A 14,080-nucleotide genomic window follows, 5' to 3' on the forward strand; every position below is an offset into this window, starting at 1 on the left:
TTAATATATTGTTCATTGTACATCTAAATACAAAGTGTTTAGCAATTTGGAGTGCATAGTTTCAATCGGTCACGTACCTTGCCCATGCCGTGTTTGGTAGCCAAATGGCAAGTTGTTAATGCAAATCCGTCGAACTGTGTTATAACTTAATGGTATAACACATTTGAAAAGTCGAATTCATGAGCTGCTCTTATTTGGAAAAACGCTTTTCAACTTTGAAGACAATTTTGCCTACATTGGAAAGTTGATATCGACGAAAGCCGTCGAACTGCATCAAATAGTTGTTTGTTGTGTAAAGCAAGGTGGCCGCCGCGATAGCCCAGTTATCGTGGGAAATTTCCTTAGAATCGCAATGTCACTGTAATTTACCGCTCCGTTGTGTTGTGTACAAACACTATGCTTGTCCCTTTGGCCAGGTTCGTATCCTGAAACTGGCAAGATCGTGGCCAACACTGAGCAAACTGATGCAGATGATCGGCGACTCGCTGAGCAAGGTCGGATATTTGACCTTGGTGCTGCTTATCGTCCTGGTTATATTTGCACTGGCCGGAATGCAAACCGTTGGCCCGCAGTTCTACATGGACAGGCACCAGGTGAGTCCTCGCTTATGGCTGTGATTCATGCATCAGGCCGTTAACGCACGACCTCGCACCCTTCTTATAAATAATGAAACTGCATAATGGAAAATTAACAATCGAGCTCGTATTGCCAGAACTCTTTAATTGTAAGACTTTTAGCAAGCCTCCACAATTGGACTTAACTTTTGCAGCCTGTGTACTTTTTTCAAGTTTAAATTTGTTTGTTTTGTCACGCAACGTAGCGTGTATCATCAAGTGTAAGCTTTACACTGGATTTACGTGCCTTCTTTCGTCCGTGCTAAAGCCATAATCCACGTTGTTAAAGTTAACATGCCATGATTGTTTGTATCTATACTACCATAAAATTATTAACCTTTGAATAGACTTTGGTAATGACGTCAGCAGGTTGCGACATTCTACGCCTGTGTACCTTTTCGTAATTACAATTCGATAAGTCATCAATAGTTTTTTAATTCAAATTCTAGTGCGTGGGTTAGGTCTACAATGTGTGGTAGAAAGATTGCTTTGTTTGTTGTTATGTTAGTTTTTTAGAATACAGCTATGTATTTGCATTGGCCTGGTTACAATATGATACTCCAAAAATATACTCGCTGGTCCAAATGTTGAAAAAAAGTAATCCAAATTTCTGCGCATGTGCTAAAGAAGAATAGCTCTTTTAGAAGGTTAAGCGAACTGCCCGTGATCTAAAAACGTTAAAACGCGCGTGAAATCCACCGCGGGCGCATCTAATTCCAGTTGTATCGTATTCACGACAAACGATACCCTAAAAGCACGATTGGCCCCCTTAGCGCGCCTACTGAATATTGATGACTTCTCCGCCCCTTCTACCACGAGTTTGGCCGGCCGAGGACGCCTGTTAATAATTGACGGACGAAGAAGGCCGTTAAGCGAATCGCTTGCTTGACTTTGCTCCAGTAAATGCCTTCGAGGTTGCCAGCAGGAACTTTGAAGCCAACATAAATAGCTGGCGATGTCCCGTTATTTTAGGGTTATAACTTGATGTATTATTAAGTGTTTCGTAGAACGTGAGTGTCTAAACCAATAGTTGTACATTATAGATAGGGCGTGATACTTTTAGACAGAGGACTGAATGAAATATCACTTGCATACAGCTTAGGATGTTTATAATCAATTTTTACATAAGTATAATATTGAATAAAGTGTTTCGCTTTTTTATCATTCGCCTCTCTTTGCAACGGTGGAGACAAAACCAATTATATCGGTAAAGAAAATTAGGCTATTTTAAAAAAGATAGCAGTGTTCAAATACGGTTGCGCCAAAGACCGACCAACCAGTCTATGTTAAAAAAAGTTTTGTCGATTTGGTAAATTCTGACTTCTCCTCTTAAAAAGTCCTCCTAAATAAAGAAAGTTGCAAATAGAACGCATTGATTGTTTATTTGTACATCGCCATATATTTGACCCAAACTACGTAAACAAATAGAATAATGAAAAGAATATTGTAAATGGTTATTCGGTGTCTACATGCGACGCTGTAGTTTTCATCCGTAAGGTTTGGGTATTTGACGAGTGGTTCTTAAACTATCGTACATGTATGGTGGTACACTAGGGCTTTACAGATGGAATTCGAGCAGCTTTTTGAGCAAAATGGCAGGTTGGGATATATTTGGGCAGAATATTTTGTCACTTTGCAACTTTAAAAAATTTATAATGTAAAATCGTCAAGCTTTACTAAACGCTGGAAAAAGCAAAATGTTTTTTTTCATACCAATTAATATATACCAGCGAAAGTAAACAGCCATTAAGTGGTACGCGATCAGACAAAGTTAGAGAACCACTCAGTTGAAAGGACTAAAATATAACATGAATTAAGATGGGTGCGATTTCAAAAGGCTTTTAAAAGACGAGCGAGTACAGCATCAATTAATAATTAAAACATGACGTTCGGCATCGAAACGATTATTTTTCTCGAAAACAATCGCGATCTACCGCTTATATGGGGCGCGAGTAATTCCCTTGACTCACATGCTGTCCAGGGAAACGCTGGATTCCTCCTCCATATCATTTACCTCCTCTTCCTCTTCCGAGCCACTTCCCGTCAACGACAAGTACCTAGTTTCTACTTTGTCGCGAAACCTCACCCTTCTCGATCTGCGCCCGACCCTCGCCTCCTCATCACCACCTTGTTCTTCTTCTTCTTCCTCCGAGGAAGATGATCTGTCTTCGGAAGAGTCGGAGATGCCGCTCGAGTCGATCAGCGCCTCGGCAACCGATCCTCTCCTCTCACCAGTCGCTCTTCCCGCGTCTTTGCTCGCGCGACGACGCTCCTTGATCACGACGCTCTCTTTTATCAGGCATTTGATGCAGAACCTGCGAAGAGCAGTGTTTTTTTGCTTGGGACGCGTAACACTATATCAGGGGTGTGCAACAAGCGACACGCGTGCCAAATGTGGCATGCGACCTAAAAATGGCACGCAAGCCCCTCTAAAATACTTATTTTGTTATTCAGCCAATTGTCAAAAAATACTTCAATTTTTATACAGTAAATTGTCATTGTTTATTCACAATATAAAACAATCGCGGCAATCACGATAAACAACAATTACTTGTAATACTATAAAATCATATTGTAGCGAAGGCTAGCATTCACATAACTATTAGGTTTGGTGTGAAAAAAACAAAAAGCAAAATTCAACTCACCGACGGACACTTAGATGCAGTGATGCGCACTGCTACTACACGTTATTATTATTAGTAAAAAAACGCTTTTATTATTAGAAAGAATTAGTCAATAAACTTGGGCACAGGAAGAATTTATAGGATTAAAATTGGCACGCAGGCATGTTTGAGTTGGACACCCCTGCAGTCCTGCAGTATATATAAGGCAGGAGTCGAAATAGCGGGCAGAGACGCGTGTTTGGACTAGTCTTAATTGAGAATAAAATGAAAGTCTATAGACCAGCGGAGTAGCCAGCGTAATTTGCGCCCTGGGGCAAAATATAAAATGGGCACCCCTCCTAAATGTTTAATAACATTTACTATTACATTAACATATTTTATCTCACTTTATACGTCAAAACAATTCATATTTTAATAGAACCTTGTTTCAAGAAGGAGCAACCTCATTTTGGCATTTGTAAGCCTCATTTTGGCGCCCCTGTACCTTGGCGCCCGGGGACATACGTACCCCACCGCCCCCCTTAACTACGCCTCTGCTATAGACTGAGGCTAAACGTTGCATCTAAATATTTTTTTAAAAAGCAAGCAAGTTACTGGCAGATAAGTTGTGCTGTGAAGGTATATTACTTATTGCAGATGTTTACCGGCATTAACGAGAAATTTCGGTAAAAAAATCTGCGCGATGTTTCCTATAGTGTCATTTCACGTAAAATATCATCGAAGCTGTGATGACAACCTTTTACGACAAAACGCTTGCTATGTAATTTGATCAAATTTACGTGATTTATGTTACACATAAACACACTAAAATTGCAAAATAAAAATTGCATCACCCACTTATGCAAGTCACTGTAGCACTCGATGCAGTAGACGCCGGTGCAGCCGAAGGTGGGGCATCGTTTGAATAAGTTCCTGTGCTTGACTCCGCCGGCCAACTTGCATATGTCGCATCGGTACTTGGTCCGTCCGGTCAGAATGCGAGCGATGAAGCCGCAGACCTGTCCAAGTTACAAATAATTGTACATTGTATCACTTTACTATAGTCTACTTCTAAACTTCCACGATTGCGTAGAGCAGTAGTTCAAGAACGTTTTTGGCATCGCGGCAAAGTTCCTACTTCCTAAACCATAATATCATAACATGACCATCGTCACTAATACACGGCTAGGAAATAGGTAAATACCATAACATGATCAGTTTTTATAAAGGATAGTGTGCGTTTAGTCTTGCACGCTTGTATACATGCTTTTTTGTAACACAAAAAGTGACTTACAAAGTTTCGCTGCACACTGGAGAACCACTGCCTAAAACGTCAAAACTCATTTTTGAAATATTCTTTTAAAGCACGGTCAAGTAAATATTGATGTTTTAAGGTTTTTCGGGTTATGTTTTAAGAACATACTGCAGCAAAAAAATAAATGTGTCGAGAACTATTTTTTAAATAAAAGTCAAGACATACAAATCAAATTATCCTGATCAAATTTAAACTAGCCGCGCTTATCCGCCTAACATATATCTAAGGCACTTAATATTTAACGTACCCCTTGACTATTGGCGTAGTGCGCAAGAAAACGATATTCGTCTTCAGCCTTGCTTTTCTGCATCTTGAGAGCAGCTTGTTTTACAGCATTCATAATTCCGCTTTCACCCACTGTAAAAATGATAATAGTCGGATAATAGTGCAGTGGTTCTCGACCTTTTTTTGTCTCGGTTACAACTTTAACGGCTGTTAATACTTAATTCGCCTTTTAGAAAAACATAACCTGTAAACTTGTCAATACGAAGAGAGTATAACCGCTTTGAAATTGCAAGCATTTTAGCAGCCATGAAAAGTCAATTCATTGTGACGTAATCATAAGTACATTTTAGTAATAAGTTGTGTCGTACGTTTAAGAAACCCACATTGCTTACTTTGAGTTATTTATATGAATATGTAGTTTTCGAACTGGTTAAAATTTCACCCCTAAATAAAATGTGCTCTTTTTTGTTTGAATTGATCTCACGATTTTTTTTAAAACAAGTAAGTAATGTTTTTGAAAGTTTTTAAAATAAATATACCTTAATGATTTATTACGTGACTCACAGTGCAAAAAAGATACACGTGCTCGATAAATGGATAATTTAGTAATTTTTCCAAGCTATTATGTAAGACAGAAATAAAAAAGGATTCCTAGAGAAAATCCAGCCCCACCCAAACACATACAGTAATTTCATTAGAAAATGTTACTATCGCAATAAAAGCGCGAATCGTGATAGCCTCAGCAATTATTTAAAATCATATTAAAAATTTGTTTCTGTTTTTAACCATTCCTATTTTTTGAACTGAAGTGAAAAGGGAGTCCCAAAAAATACTTTATATGCTTGACCTTTCAAAATGCATTCAAATGAACCTTGTTTGAGAACTACACTGTTTTTAAACAAAAAATAAAGACAAAAGTTGAACTATACACCTTCCTCCTTAGGGTGTATCAGAAATCGGCGACACAAAATCCGCTGCTGCTTTCGGGCCTCAATGAAATATGAATGAACGGCGAGATGCAATCGATCCGCGTTCGGCCTAAAGTTTAAACTGAACTGCGACCCGGAAAAGTTCCTTACGACTTACGACTTTTTTCTTTGACCCATTCAAAAGATGAGCCGCGGCAAATGTGAAATTACACAATATGCGCTTTGTATTTAAAACCCAAACGTTCAAGTGTGTAAACGCAGGAATGATTCCACCAATCACATATATTCTGCATGTTCACAGAAATAAAACGCATTTAACGTTTGTTATATAAGAATCCTAAAAGCAAAGACGCCGATTAAGCAGAAAGGTTAACTAATCAAACGTTCAAAGTTTAAAAAAAGTTTTACGATTTTTAATTTTTCGCAGTTGCTCACTTAGGAAACCGGATCTGCGGAGTCGGATAAAAACAACTCTCCGGGTGAAAATACAAACTTGTCAAACACAAAATGGCCAAATTCGTCGACTGTACATACCTGTATTACACTATTAAAACATCGGGTGGATGAAAAAAACGGGGTTGATATACAGCAATCCACTTATAAGAGTTTTACACAAAAACAACATGGCGTGGGTTGAAAATATTCCACATTTATGATAAACAGTGTGCGGCTTTATCGGTTCCTAATTGGGTACTGCGAAAGAGACTGTCGGACTCGAGACTCGGGTAGTCTTACTATATAAGTTCACACTGCATGTCGGACCCCCTGCTTTGGTGCGTCGTACCACCAAGGTTAAGAACCCCTTCCCTAGAGGGAACACTGTCTCCACCCGTGGCCTTCGCGTTCTTCCTTCGACCTACCTATGCCGCGTTTCGCCAGGATCTTGGTGCGTAGGAACAGAATCCTCGCTCGCTCCCTCCTCGGATGGAAAGTGGCCATGATGCGTCTCCGACTCCGCAGGATGTAAGCCTCAGTCAGGCATATGACGTACAACAGCAGGTACAGGGCGAGGATGAAGAGGTACATGGCGTAGTCGGGTGCGCGCGGCTTTGGCAGGCACTTGTCGATCGAGAAGTCGTAGCCTTCTGCGTTGGCCAGTCGCTGGATGCCGGACGCGATCGCCCTGGTAATACAAAACCGCCGACATGAGGACAAAAGCTTATCCAGCGTTGTATAGGCGTCGGCATGGAGCAACTTGAGTTCGAAAAACTTCGCTCGGTCGTTTAGGTTTTCTAATTATCTGCTTTAAACAAGGAATTTAAAACGGGGTTATACGTAAATGTCGAAACAGAATTTGTTGAAATCTTGATGCAATGTTACACCACTCCATTACATATACTTCTGTATGAGCTTGATGTTTCTTCTGGGCATCACTACATTGAACAGTTGCAACATAACCGCCAGGCATCAAGAAATAAAACAAACAACACCCAAAAAGTAACATCAGCTCTCACCTGTAAATGAGCGTTACGAAGCCGAAGCCGCTCACCGAGAGTCCGACTATGGTGGCCGCTATTTCACCGGCCTGCTCGCTGCCGGCCACCGAACCAACCACTTTGGAAAAACCGTCGCCCAACGCCTGGCCTATTACTGAGCGCGCCTGTCTTCGCAGTGAGAGGGTCACTGTTACTTCGCGCAGCAACCACCACAGGTTATAATCGACGAAGATAACGGCCAGCGTGTAGCCGAGGTTGAAGGTGATTGACACCAGGCCCTTGGTAAATTTCTTCAACTCGGGCCGTGACATCCAGATTCTGCGCGAAAACAATACAGGAAAAACACCTATAATCTATAGTCTTATCTTATTAATAACCAGTCTTTTGTGCGAAAGTTTATTTTTTTAGTTATCAGATATACTTTTCCTGTGCAATTTTCCACATTTTTTTCAGGATTAGTTTTACTCGAATCTCAAATTGTCACTTTTTGTACGGTATACGCCCTCCGCCACAATTAGGAGAATTTACAAAAATAAGGTATTAAGATTAACTGGTTCGAGAATATAATAACAAAAGATTTTTAGCCATTTAGTGATTCATCGCGGCGATTTCTACCTTAAATGTAAACTTATAGGAAATTAAAAATTATAGGAAATAAAATTAGGAAATTAATAACATAAAAGGTACCTAAAATTCTAGTGAGCTTTTATTAGGCAACTATACACGTTCTGTCGAGATAGCAATTAGAAATAGTAGGGTCGAGACTGCCAACTGGATTTCTATCCGAATTTACGGTCTAACCTGGTGGGCTTGACGTATATTGAGTTTTCTCGTGCTCTGAGCGGAAGAACCCCTAACTTGCCCCTTCTCCTTCGCCGGTTGTCCAGCTTATCGAACTCTTCGGTGATGTAGCAGTTGTCGAACTCGATCTTCGTCAGGTACTTGTACCTTACGTAAATCAACAAGCGATCTTTTTTGTCCGTCTAATTTAAGACAGTCTTCAAACGTGTTGTTCAAATATGGGGTTGGTGGCTTGGTAGGTCCAATTATGTCGGATCATATCCGATACCTGATGCCAGGTGGTGGAATTGGTTCTTGTCCGATACCAGGCTGGTATCGGTGCCGACCCGGTAGCAAATTTATTTGTTTATTTCAACCATGGTTTGCGAAATAACGCAAGGTTTTCTTCTTTTTAAGAAAAGGTTTCTTCCGTTAAAACAACTTTCGACTTAACAACCTGAAATATTGCACTTTCACGTATTAAATTAATCAATTTTGATATTTATTACAGTAGGTTACATATTCGGTATCAGATCGAACGGTCGTAATTTTATCCCGAAATACCTGGCGTGGGTACAAAAAACGGACATCCCTAAGTGTGACAGGCACAAATTGGCATGCCGGAATGCCCGTCGCCCTTAATTACGGTCGCGCCTTAAATTTCGATTAAAAGACGACAAATCCCAAGGGAAAACCTGCGGATGAAACGTCTAGTGTTTTAGTATTGTACATTGTGTTGCGGAGTGTTGTGTATATATTCGTAATTTTGTACATTTGAGTTTTGTTGTAAAATAGCATTGTTTATATAACGGACATAACGCAATATTTCGGAAAGGGCAAGGCTTGGTTGTTGAACTAAGTTGTTGTTTTCGATTTTGAAGTTTTTATTTTATCGTGTTTTGGACGTCAAGCAATTTGATATTGGTTTTGCAAAAAAGGAGAAACTTTACACAGGCACAACCGCAACCCTGCGAAATATTATAGTTGCTGGAAACGCATAGAACTGTGGAAACAGTTACGCCATAATATTAGAAAAAATAGACAATCAATAAATATGATCACAATCATAGTTTTGTCTTTCCTTGCTAAAAAGGTTAACGTAAGCAGTGACACATACACATCGGTACCAACCTGTACTTGGCCGCCTTCAAAATGACAAAAAGAGTCGAGAAGGCCATCGCAAAGCGCACCCAATTGAAAAAGTCCGTGATACCGGAAACGCTTGCCTTCACTTCTCTCATGATGTCGTCCGTGATCTGCTGTGATGTTTTTGAAGCGTTCACGTCGTACTTGAACTCGTGGGAGTAGCTCATGGTGAAATTGAATTCTTCCTACGCCAGGAAGTATTTGCCGTGACGCAGACAGCACGTAAATGTTGATAGGAATTTGTTTAAAACCTCAACAGAACATTACGCAAAGTTGTGAATGGGCTTATTGTTTCTTCTATACGCCCACAGTGTTTACCCTTCATAGTTTATACGGTCGTTATCCCTAAGAACTCTTCAGCTTTCAACTTATCAATTTGTATTTTTTAGTTATGACCTGCAATCAATTAATAAGCATAAAACATAAGAATAATCTAGTAATTTGAATTTAATTAAGCATTAAAAAATTAAAGCAAAAGAGGGATGGATACCACAATTTGCTTCTTCGAAGACAACATCATATAATGATAATAACACCGCCATAAAAATGGCAAATTACCTTTTGGGAGGTTTATTACCAACTATACCGCAAACATTTCGCTTGCTTTTGTTTTTATTACATTGCCGCTGGAAACGTAAAAAAGGCGCTTATTCGTTAAGAAGCAGACAAAACTGTGGGTAAGGTTTTCGTTTTGACTTAGACTTTACACAAAAGTTGCCTAAAATAAATAACTGATTTGCGGACCTACAGTACTGAACTAAACAAAACCTTAGCGCGTTTACTGCCAAAGCCAGAGAAATGGAACAATCTCAAGTATAAAATACTTCCACTTTTCTTCTTGAAAAAATCACTTTTCAAATCGTTTCGCAATAGTGGAATAGAATATATATAGCACTGGGCTTACCCTGATGCGTTTCATTGCGTTCTTTAGCGGATCTGTAATAAGCTTTTTCGCCTGCTTTGAAACAAAGTTGGGCACGATGCACAGAAAGGCGCCCAGCTTGTCGTTACACACACTGCCCATGTTCCGGATGAACTTGTTGAAACGTTTGACGACTCCGGCGAGAGATTGCAGCTTCTTGGCGAAATACTTAAACGCGTCCTGGGCGGTCTGTGAGATCACAGAAGAAGCGCGTCATTAGCATTACGAACCCCTAGCCACAAAATACTATAAACTTTACAGGCCTAAATCTTGTGCAGATTTGTTTAACTAGTAATTGGTCAACGCGACATGTTTCCGTAGGCCTTTCTCAAGCAATCTAATAAACTTTCCTTTACGGCAGAGATTACCAAATTACGACCCACGGCCTCATCCGGCCAGCCAGCAGTTAGATTTATCCTGCCTGCGGCTTTGTTTCCAATGTAAAAAGTCGTTTATTAAACGGAAAATGATTTATGCAAGCTAAATTTTTATTAAATTTTTTAAACGAAACGACGATTTTATAATAATTATGAAGGGGTTCTTCTGACAAATACGTATTCAGCGCCGACGTTTCGATTACCTATACGGGTAATTTTGGCCAATCTTTTTTTTACATTTACGTTTATTATTAAAGCCACAACATTTTATACCCGTCCAACGATCGTCAATCCTTACAGTTATCCGGCCATTTATGAAAAAAAAGTGCGGTGACTGAAACCTAATAATTTGAAACAAAGTTCGTTGGAAACAGGCCTACAGGTCGAATGTGGCTCGTCACGTCGTAATCTGTGACACGAGAAATGTATTTATTTTTAGGGATTTCAATTTTTTTAAGTTGGCGTACTATTGGGAGGTTTTGGAGTTTGGCGTAGAGTTTCTTCTTTGGGTATCCCGCAAACAATTCGTAAGCTATAGGCTACTGTTGTCCCAGATGTTGGCAATCTTAAATCACGCTGTGTTAAACATTAATACGAGGCGGGAGAACTTGAAAAGAAAGGTCCTGTGCACCAATGGCGCTTATTGTTGTAGGGCAGGGGTTCTTAAACTTTTTTTACCGGAGATGACGTCGTAAATTTACGTCATAATACAAATAGGCAAACTAGTGTTTGCTGTTTCCGGTCAAAAATTGTGAAATCAAATGAAGTCTTAGTATATTTCAGTTTTATATTCAGTGCAAAAGCGTTATATTTTTGACTATAGCCTACTCTTTTCTTTAAACAATTGATTGCTTAAATAGTACTCTAATAGTTCCATTAGGCCTTCATGTACCCCCTAATACTAGTTAATGTACCCCCAAGGGGTCCATGGTCCCCAGTTTAAAAAACCCTGTCGTAGGGTAAATTCTGGGTCGAGACAGCTCCCTACCTCGACCGCGTCGATAATCGCGTCGACGGTGTCTTCCATGGTTGACAGAATGGCGTTCTGGCCATCGTGGACCAGGGCGCGCAGGCCTTGGGTCATATTGTAACCCAGCTCATCGCCGCAGGTTAGCGAACTGGAGATCTGTCGGTAGTTGTGCGCGATGTTCTCGCTCGGCCCGGTCAGCACCAGCATCAGGCAGAAGGCCAGAATCACTGTCCTGCGAAAAAATATTGTTGTTGATAGGCGCAGTTATGCATATTGAGGCTTTGAATCAACCGGCGGCATTAGGTTTCGCGCAGCGCTTCAGAGAAAGACACTGGCCTAACAAATCATCTGGATGTGAGTTTGGATTTTAGCCCTTACAGTGGCAAATTTAGCCTAAAAACACGCTGCTTTATTTAGCCATGAGTTTTCCTTCTACCAAAAAAATGTAACAACTTAACTTTAATATTTCCGACTTTCTCTTTATCCGAGCCGTTCTGGAGGTGTTGTTTGGTATTGGGAGGACTTAGTTATTAACACAACTAGCATACAAACGAGTCAAGTAATACGACTGACTGACCCACCTGCCTTTGGCAGTGCAGAACGAAGGCAAGAGCAAGTAGACGATAACACGGACGGTTTTTGAGAAGGCCATTCCAAGTGCTATTGGAAAGCCAATAATGCCGGTCGACCAAATAGCCTTTTCAGGCTTCCATTTGCTGTGAAATGTCAGCAACAAGTAGAAGCCCTGACTCAAGGCCAGGCCGACCATAAAGCGGCTAAACAGCGTTAGGAGATGTTCGTTGTGTTTCGCATCGTGGTCTTCTTCTTCAGTCTGCTCGCCCCATGACCTTTTCTTCAGCAAAAGGCGCCTGCAAAACTGTTCAAGTTCCAAATAAGGTATTGGAACAGTTTTAGGAGATTAGAAATAGACAATGAAGATTGTTTTTAAACCCTTTTCTTAGTTTTCTAAATTTAAGGACCTGCTATTCACGTTTCATAAAAATGCATTACTGAACGCCACAATGAAGGTCAACCGGAAGTCATGATAAAACTATTACAATATTTTTTGCTTGTGGTCCGGTTAATGGCCGCTCTGGCACCCGTGGGGCCTAGGGACTTGGTGGAGAAACCCTGCGGCCGTGATAGGTTGTGTATGTTTGCAAAGCATCAAAAGTCTGACAAACATACCTTAGATATTGCACAACTATACAAAAAGTGTTAAATAGCTTAACGTAAAACAGCCTAATTGAAGAACTATACAAGAAGCAATATATAGCTTAACTTCCGAAATAATGAATTTTTCAAACTTTTTAATTTCTTTATCGCTGTCAGTAGACCATGTAGAAGAGGTCGAGTCTTCAGGTACACCCAGCTGGCCCCCACGGTAATGGTGCAAAACTTCATCAGTGTTGCCTTTTGCAGTTCCAATTGTACCCAGTACATCAGATACTTTTTCGTGTCCATCAAGCAAAGCGTTGTGAAAATTTTGCATTACTTGTCTGTTCAACAGTAACTTACAACTTTAAATGCTCGGCCCAAAACTTATCACTATTATATTAATAATCGTATTGTTAGCTCAGTTGTTTTACGATAAAAGAAAAATGCAAACTATATTATACTATACTACTAAGTACTAACTATACTGCTATTGTACAACCAAACAACCCCTATTGTTTATGTGACGCCATAAATATAGGAATGACTGGTAAACAATGACTTTTGTTTCTCGTCGAGTTTCACCTTAACGTTTTGTCAGATTGTTGTCAGTAAGAGTAGAAAAAGCCAATTTTATGTTTGTTACGCAACCATTTTAATAAAGTAAGTTATTTAAACTCAAATTATACTTCGTAAAATAATACCGACGTTACTTCGGAGGTGTTTTTTTGATTAATTTTTAGCTTTGTAGTCGTTGCTTAAAAGTTTCAAACTACTGTAATGCAGTAAAATTTATTTTTATATTGGAAGCCCCGTTTTTCGACACGGATCCTTTAAAAAACGGGCTTTCTGACAAAATTCGTCCGCCAATTTAAAGTAAATCCCAGGTTAATCGCTCTAAGCGAGAAAGAACGAGTTCTTAAAATGATGAAAAAAATTGTAGAAAAGAAAGTTTTAACATACTATTAAATTTGGCAAAAAATATGGTTTGGAGGTTGGCTCGCCTGGTGCTGGCACTGGGGTCGCCCAAGTTTAATAATATTTAGTAAGACTTGAAAAAGATATATTGCAACAAAACCGTGAAAAAGTAATAATTACGAATAGTAAAACTGATATTTTCAATATTTACATTGAAGTTTCATTTGGGCAAAATAGTTTGAAACGGGTGCGAAAGAGTTTGAAATTCTACGTGTATATTCTAAATGCAATATTAACAAGTTACCAAACTTTTAACCTTATAATTTTACATTGAAATCTAGTAATACGTGAGCGCTTCTGTTCTGGGCCCCCCAAGTGCAGAGCACTTACTGAACAGATTGTATAGTTATACGGTCACGCATATGGTGGCCTGTGGACCCTTTGATAACAACCGTTGGCTTGCCTTAAAGTATGCTTTTATTTTTGCTCAGGGAATACCCTTGAGATGGCACATGAACGACTTCGCCCACGCATTTCTAGTGGTTTTCCGTATTCAATGCGGTGAGTGGATTCAGAGCATGTGGCGTTGTATGCATTCGGTTACCGAGGAGGGAAGCGTGGGCTTATTTCCAGTCTGCATCTTCATTTTCCTCGGCGTTGTTATCGTGGGAAACTTGGTGGTAGGTACAT

The 14,080-nt window shown here is 39.8% G+C and overlaps 2 protein-coding genes across 2 annotated transcripts in view; one reads left to right on the forward strand and one right to left on the reverse strand.

Annotated features, from left to right (window-relative positions):
- The window catches only part of LOC146167604 (sodium channel protein type 4 subunit alpha B-like), a 43,619-nt gene that overhangs the window by 16,932 nt on the left and 12,607 nt on the right, over nt 1–14,080 (forward strand). Inside the window, exons 15-16 of the mRNA XM_083386113.1 lie at nt 417–593; nt 13,882–14,070. Coding sequence (XP_083242239.1) covers nt 417–593; nt 13,882–14,070 — 366 coding nt within the window. The remainder of the gene's footprint in view (nt 1–416; nt 594–13,881; nt 14,071–14,080) is intronic.
- LOC146167605 (DC-STAMP domain-containing protein 2-like) lies at nt 2,581–12,809 on the reverse strand. Its single transcript, XM_083391327.1, has 11 exons — nt 12,625–12,809; nt 11,899–12,186; nt 11,336–11,549; nt 9,953–10,159; nt 9,034–9,233; nt 7,924–8,070; nt 7,141–7,440; nt 6,547–6,809; nt 4,780–4,889; nt 4,076–4,236; nt 2,581–2,929 (listed from the first exon to the last, which is right to left on the reverse strand). The coding sequence occupies exons 1-11, from the start codon at nt 12,807–12,809 to the stop codon at nt 2,581–2,583; spliced, it is 2,424 nt and encodes an 807-aa protein (XP_083247453.1).

Source organism: Ascidiella aspersa, chromosome 1, assembly GCF_963924565.1.
Source record: "Ascidiella aspersa chromosome 1, kaAscAspe10.2, whole genome shotgun sequence".
Lineage (NCBI taxonomy): Eukaryota > Metazoa > Chordata > Ascidiacea > Phlebobranchia > Ascidiidae > Ascidiella > Ascidiella aspersa.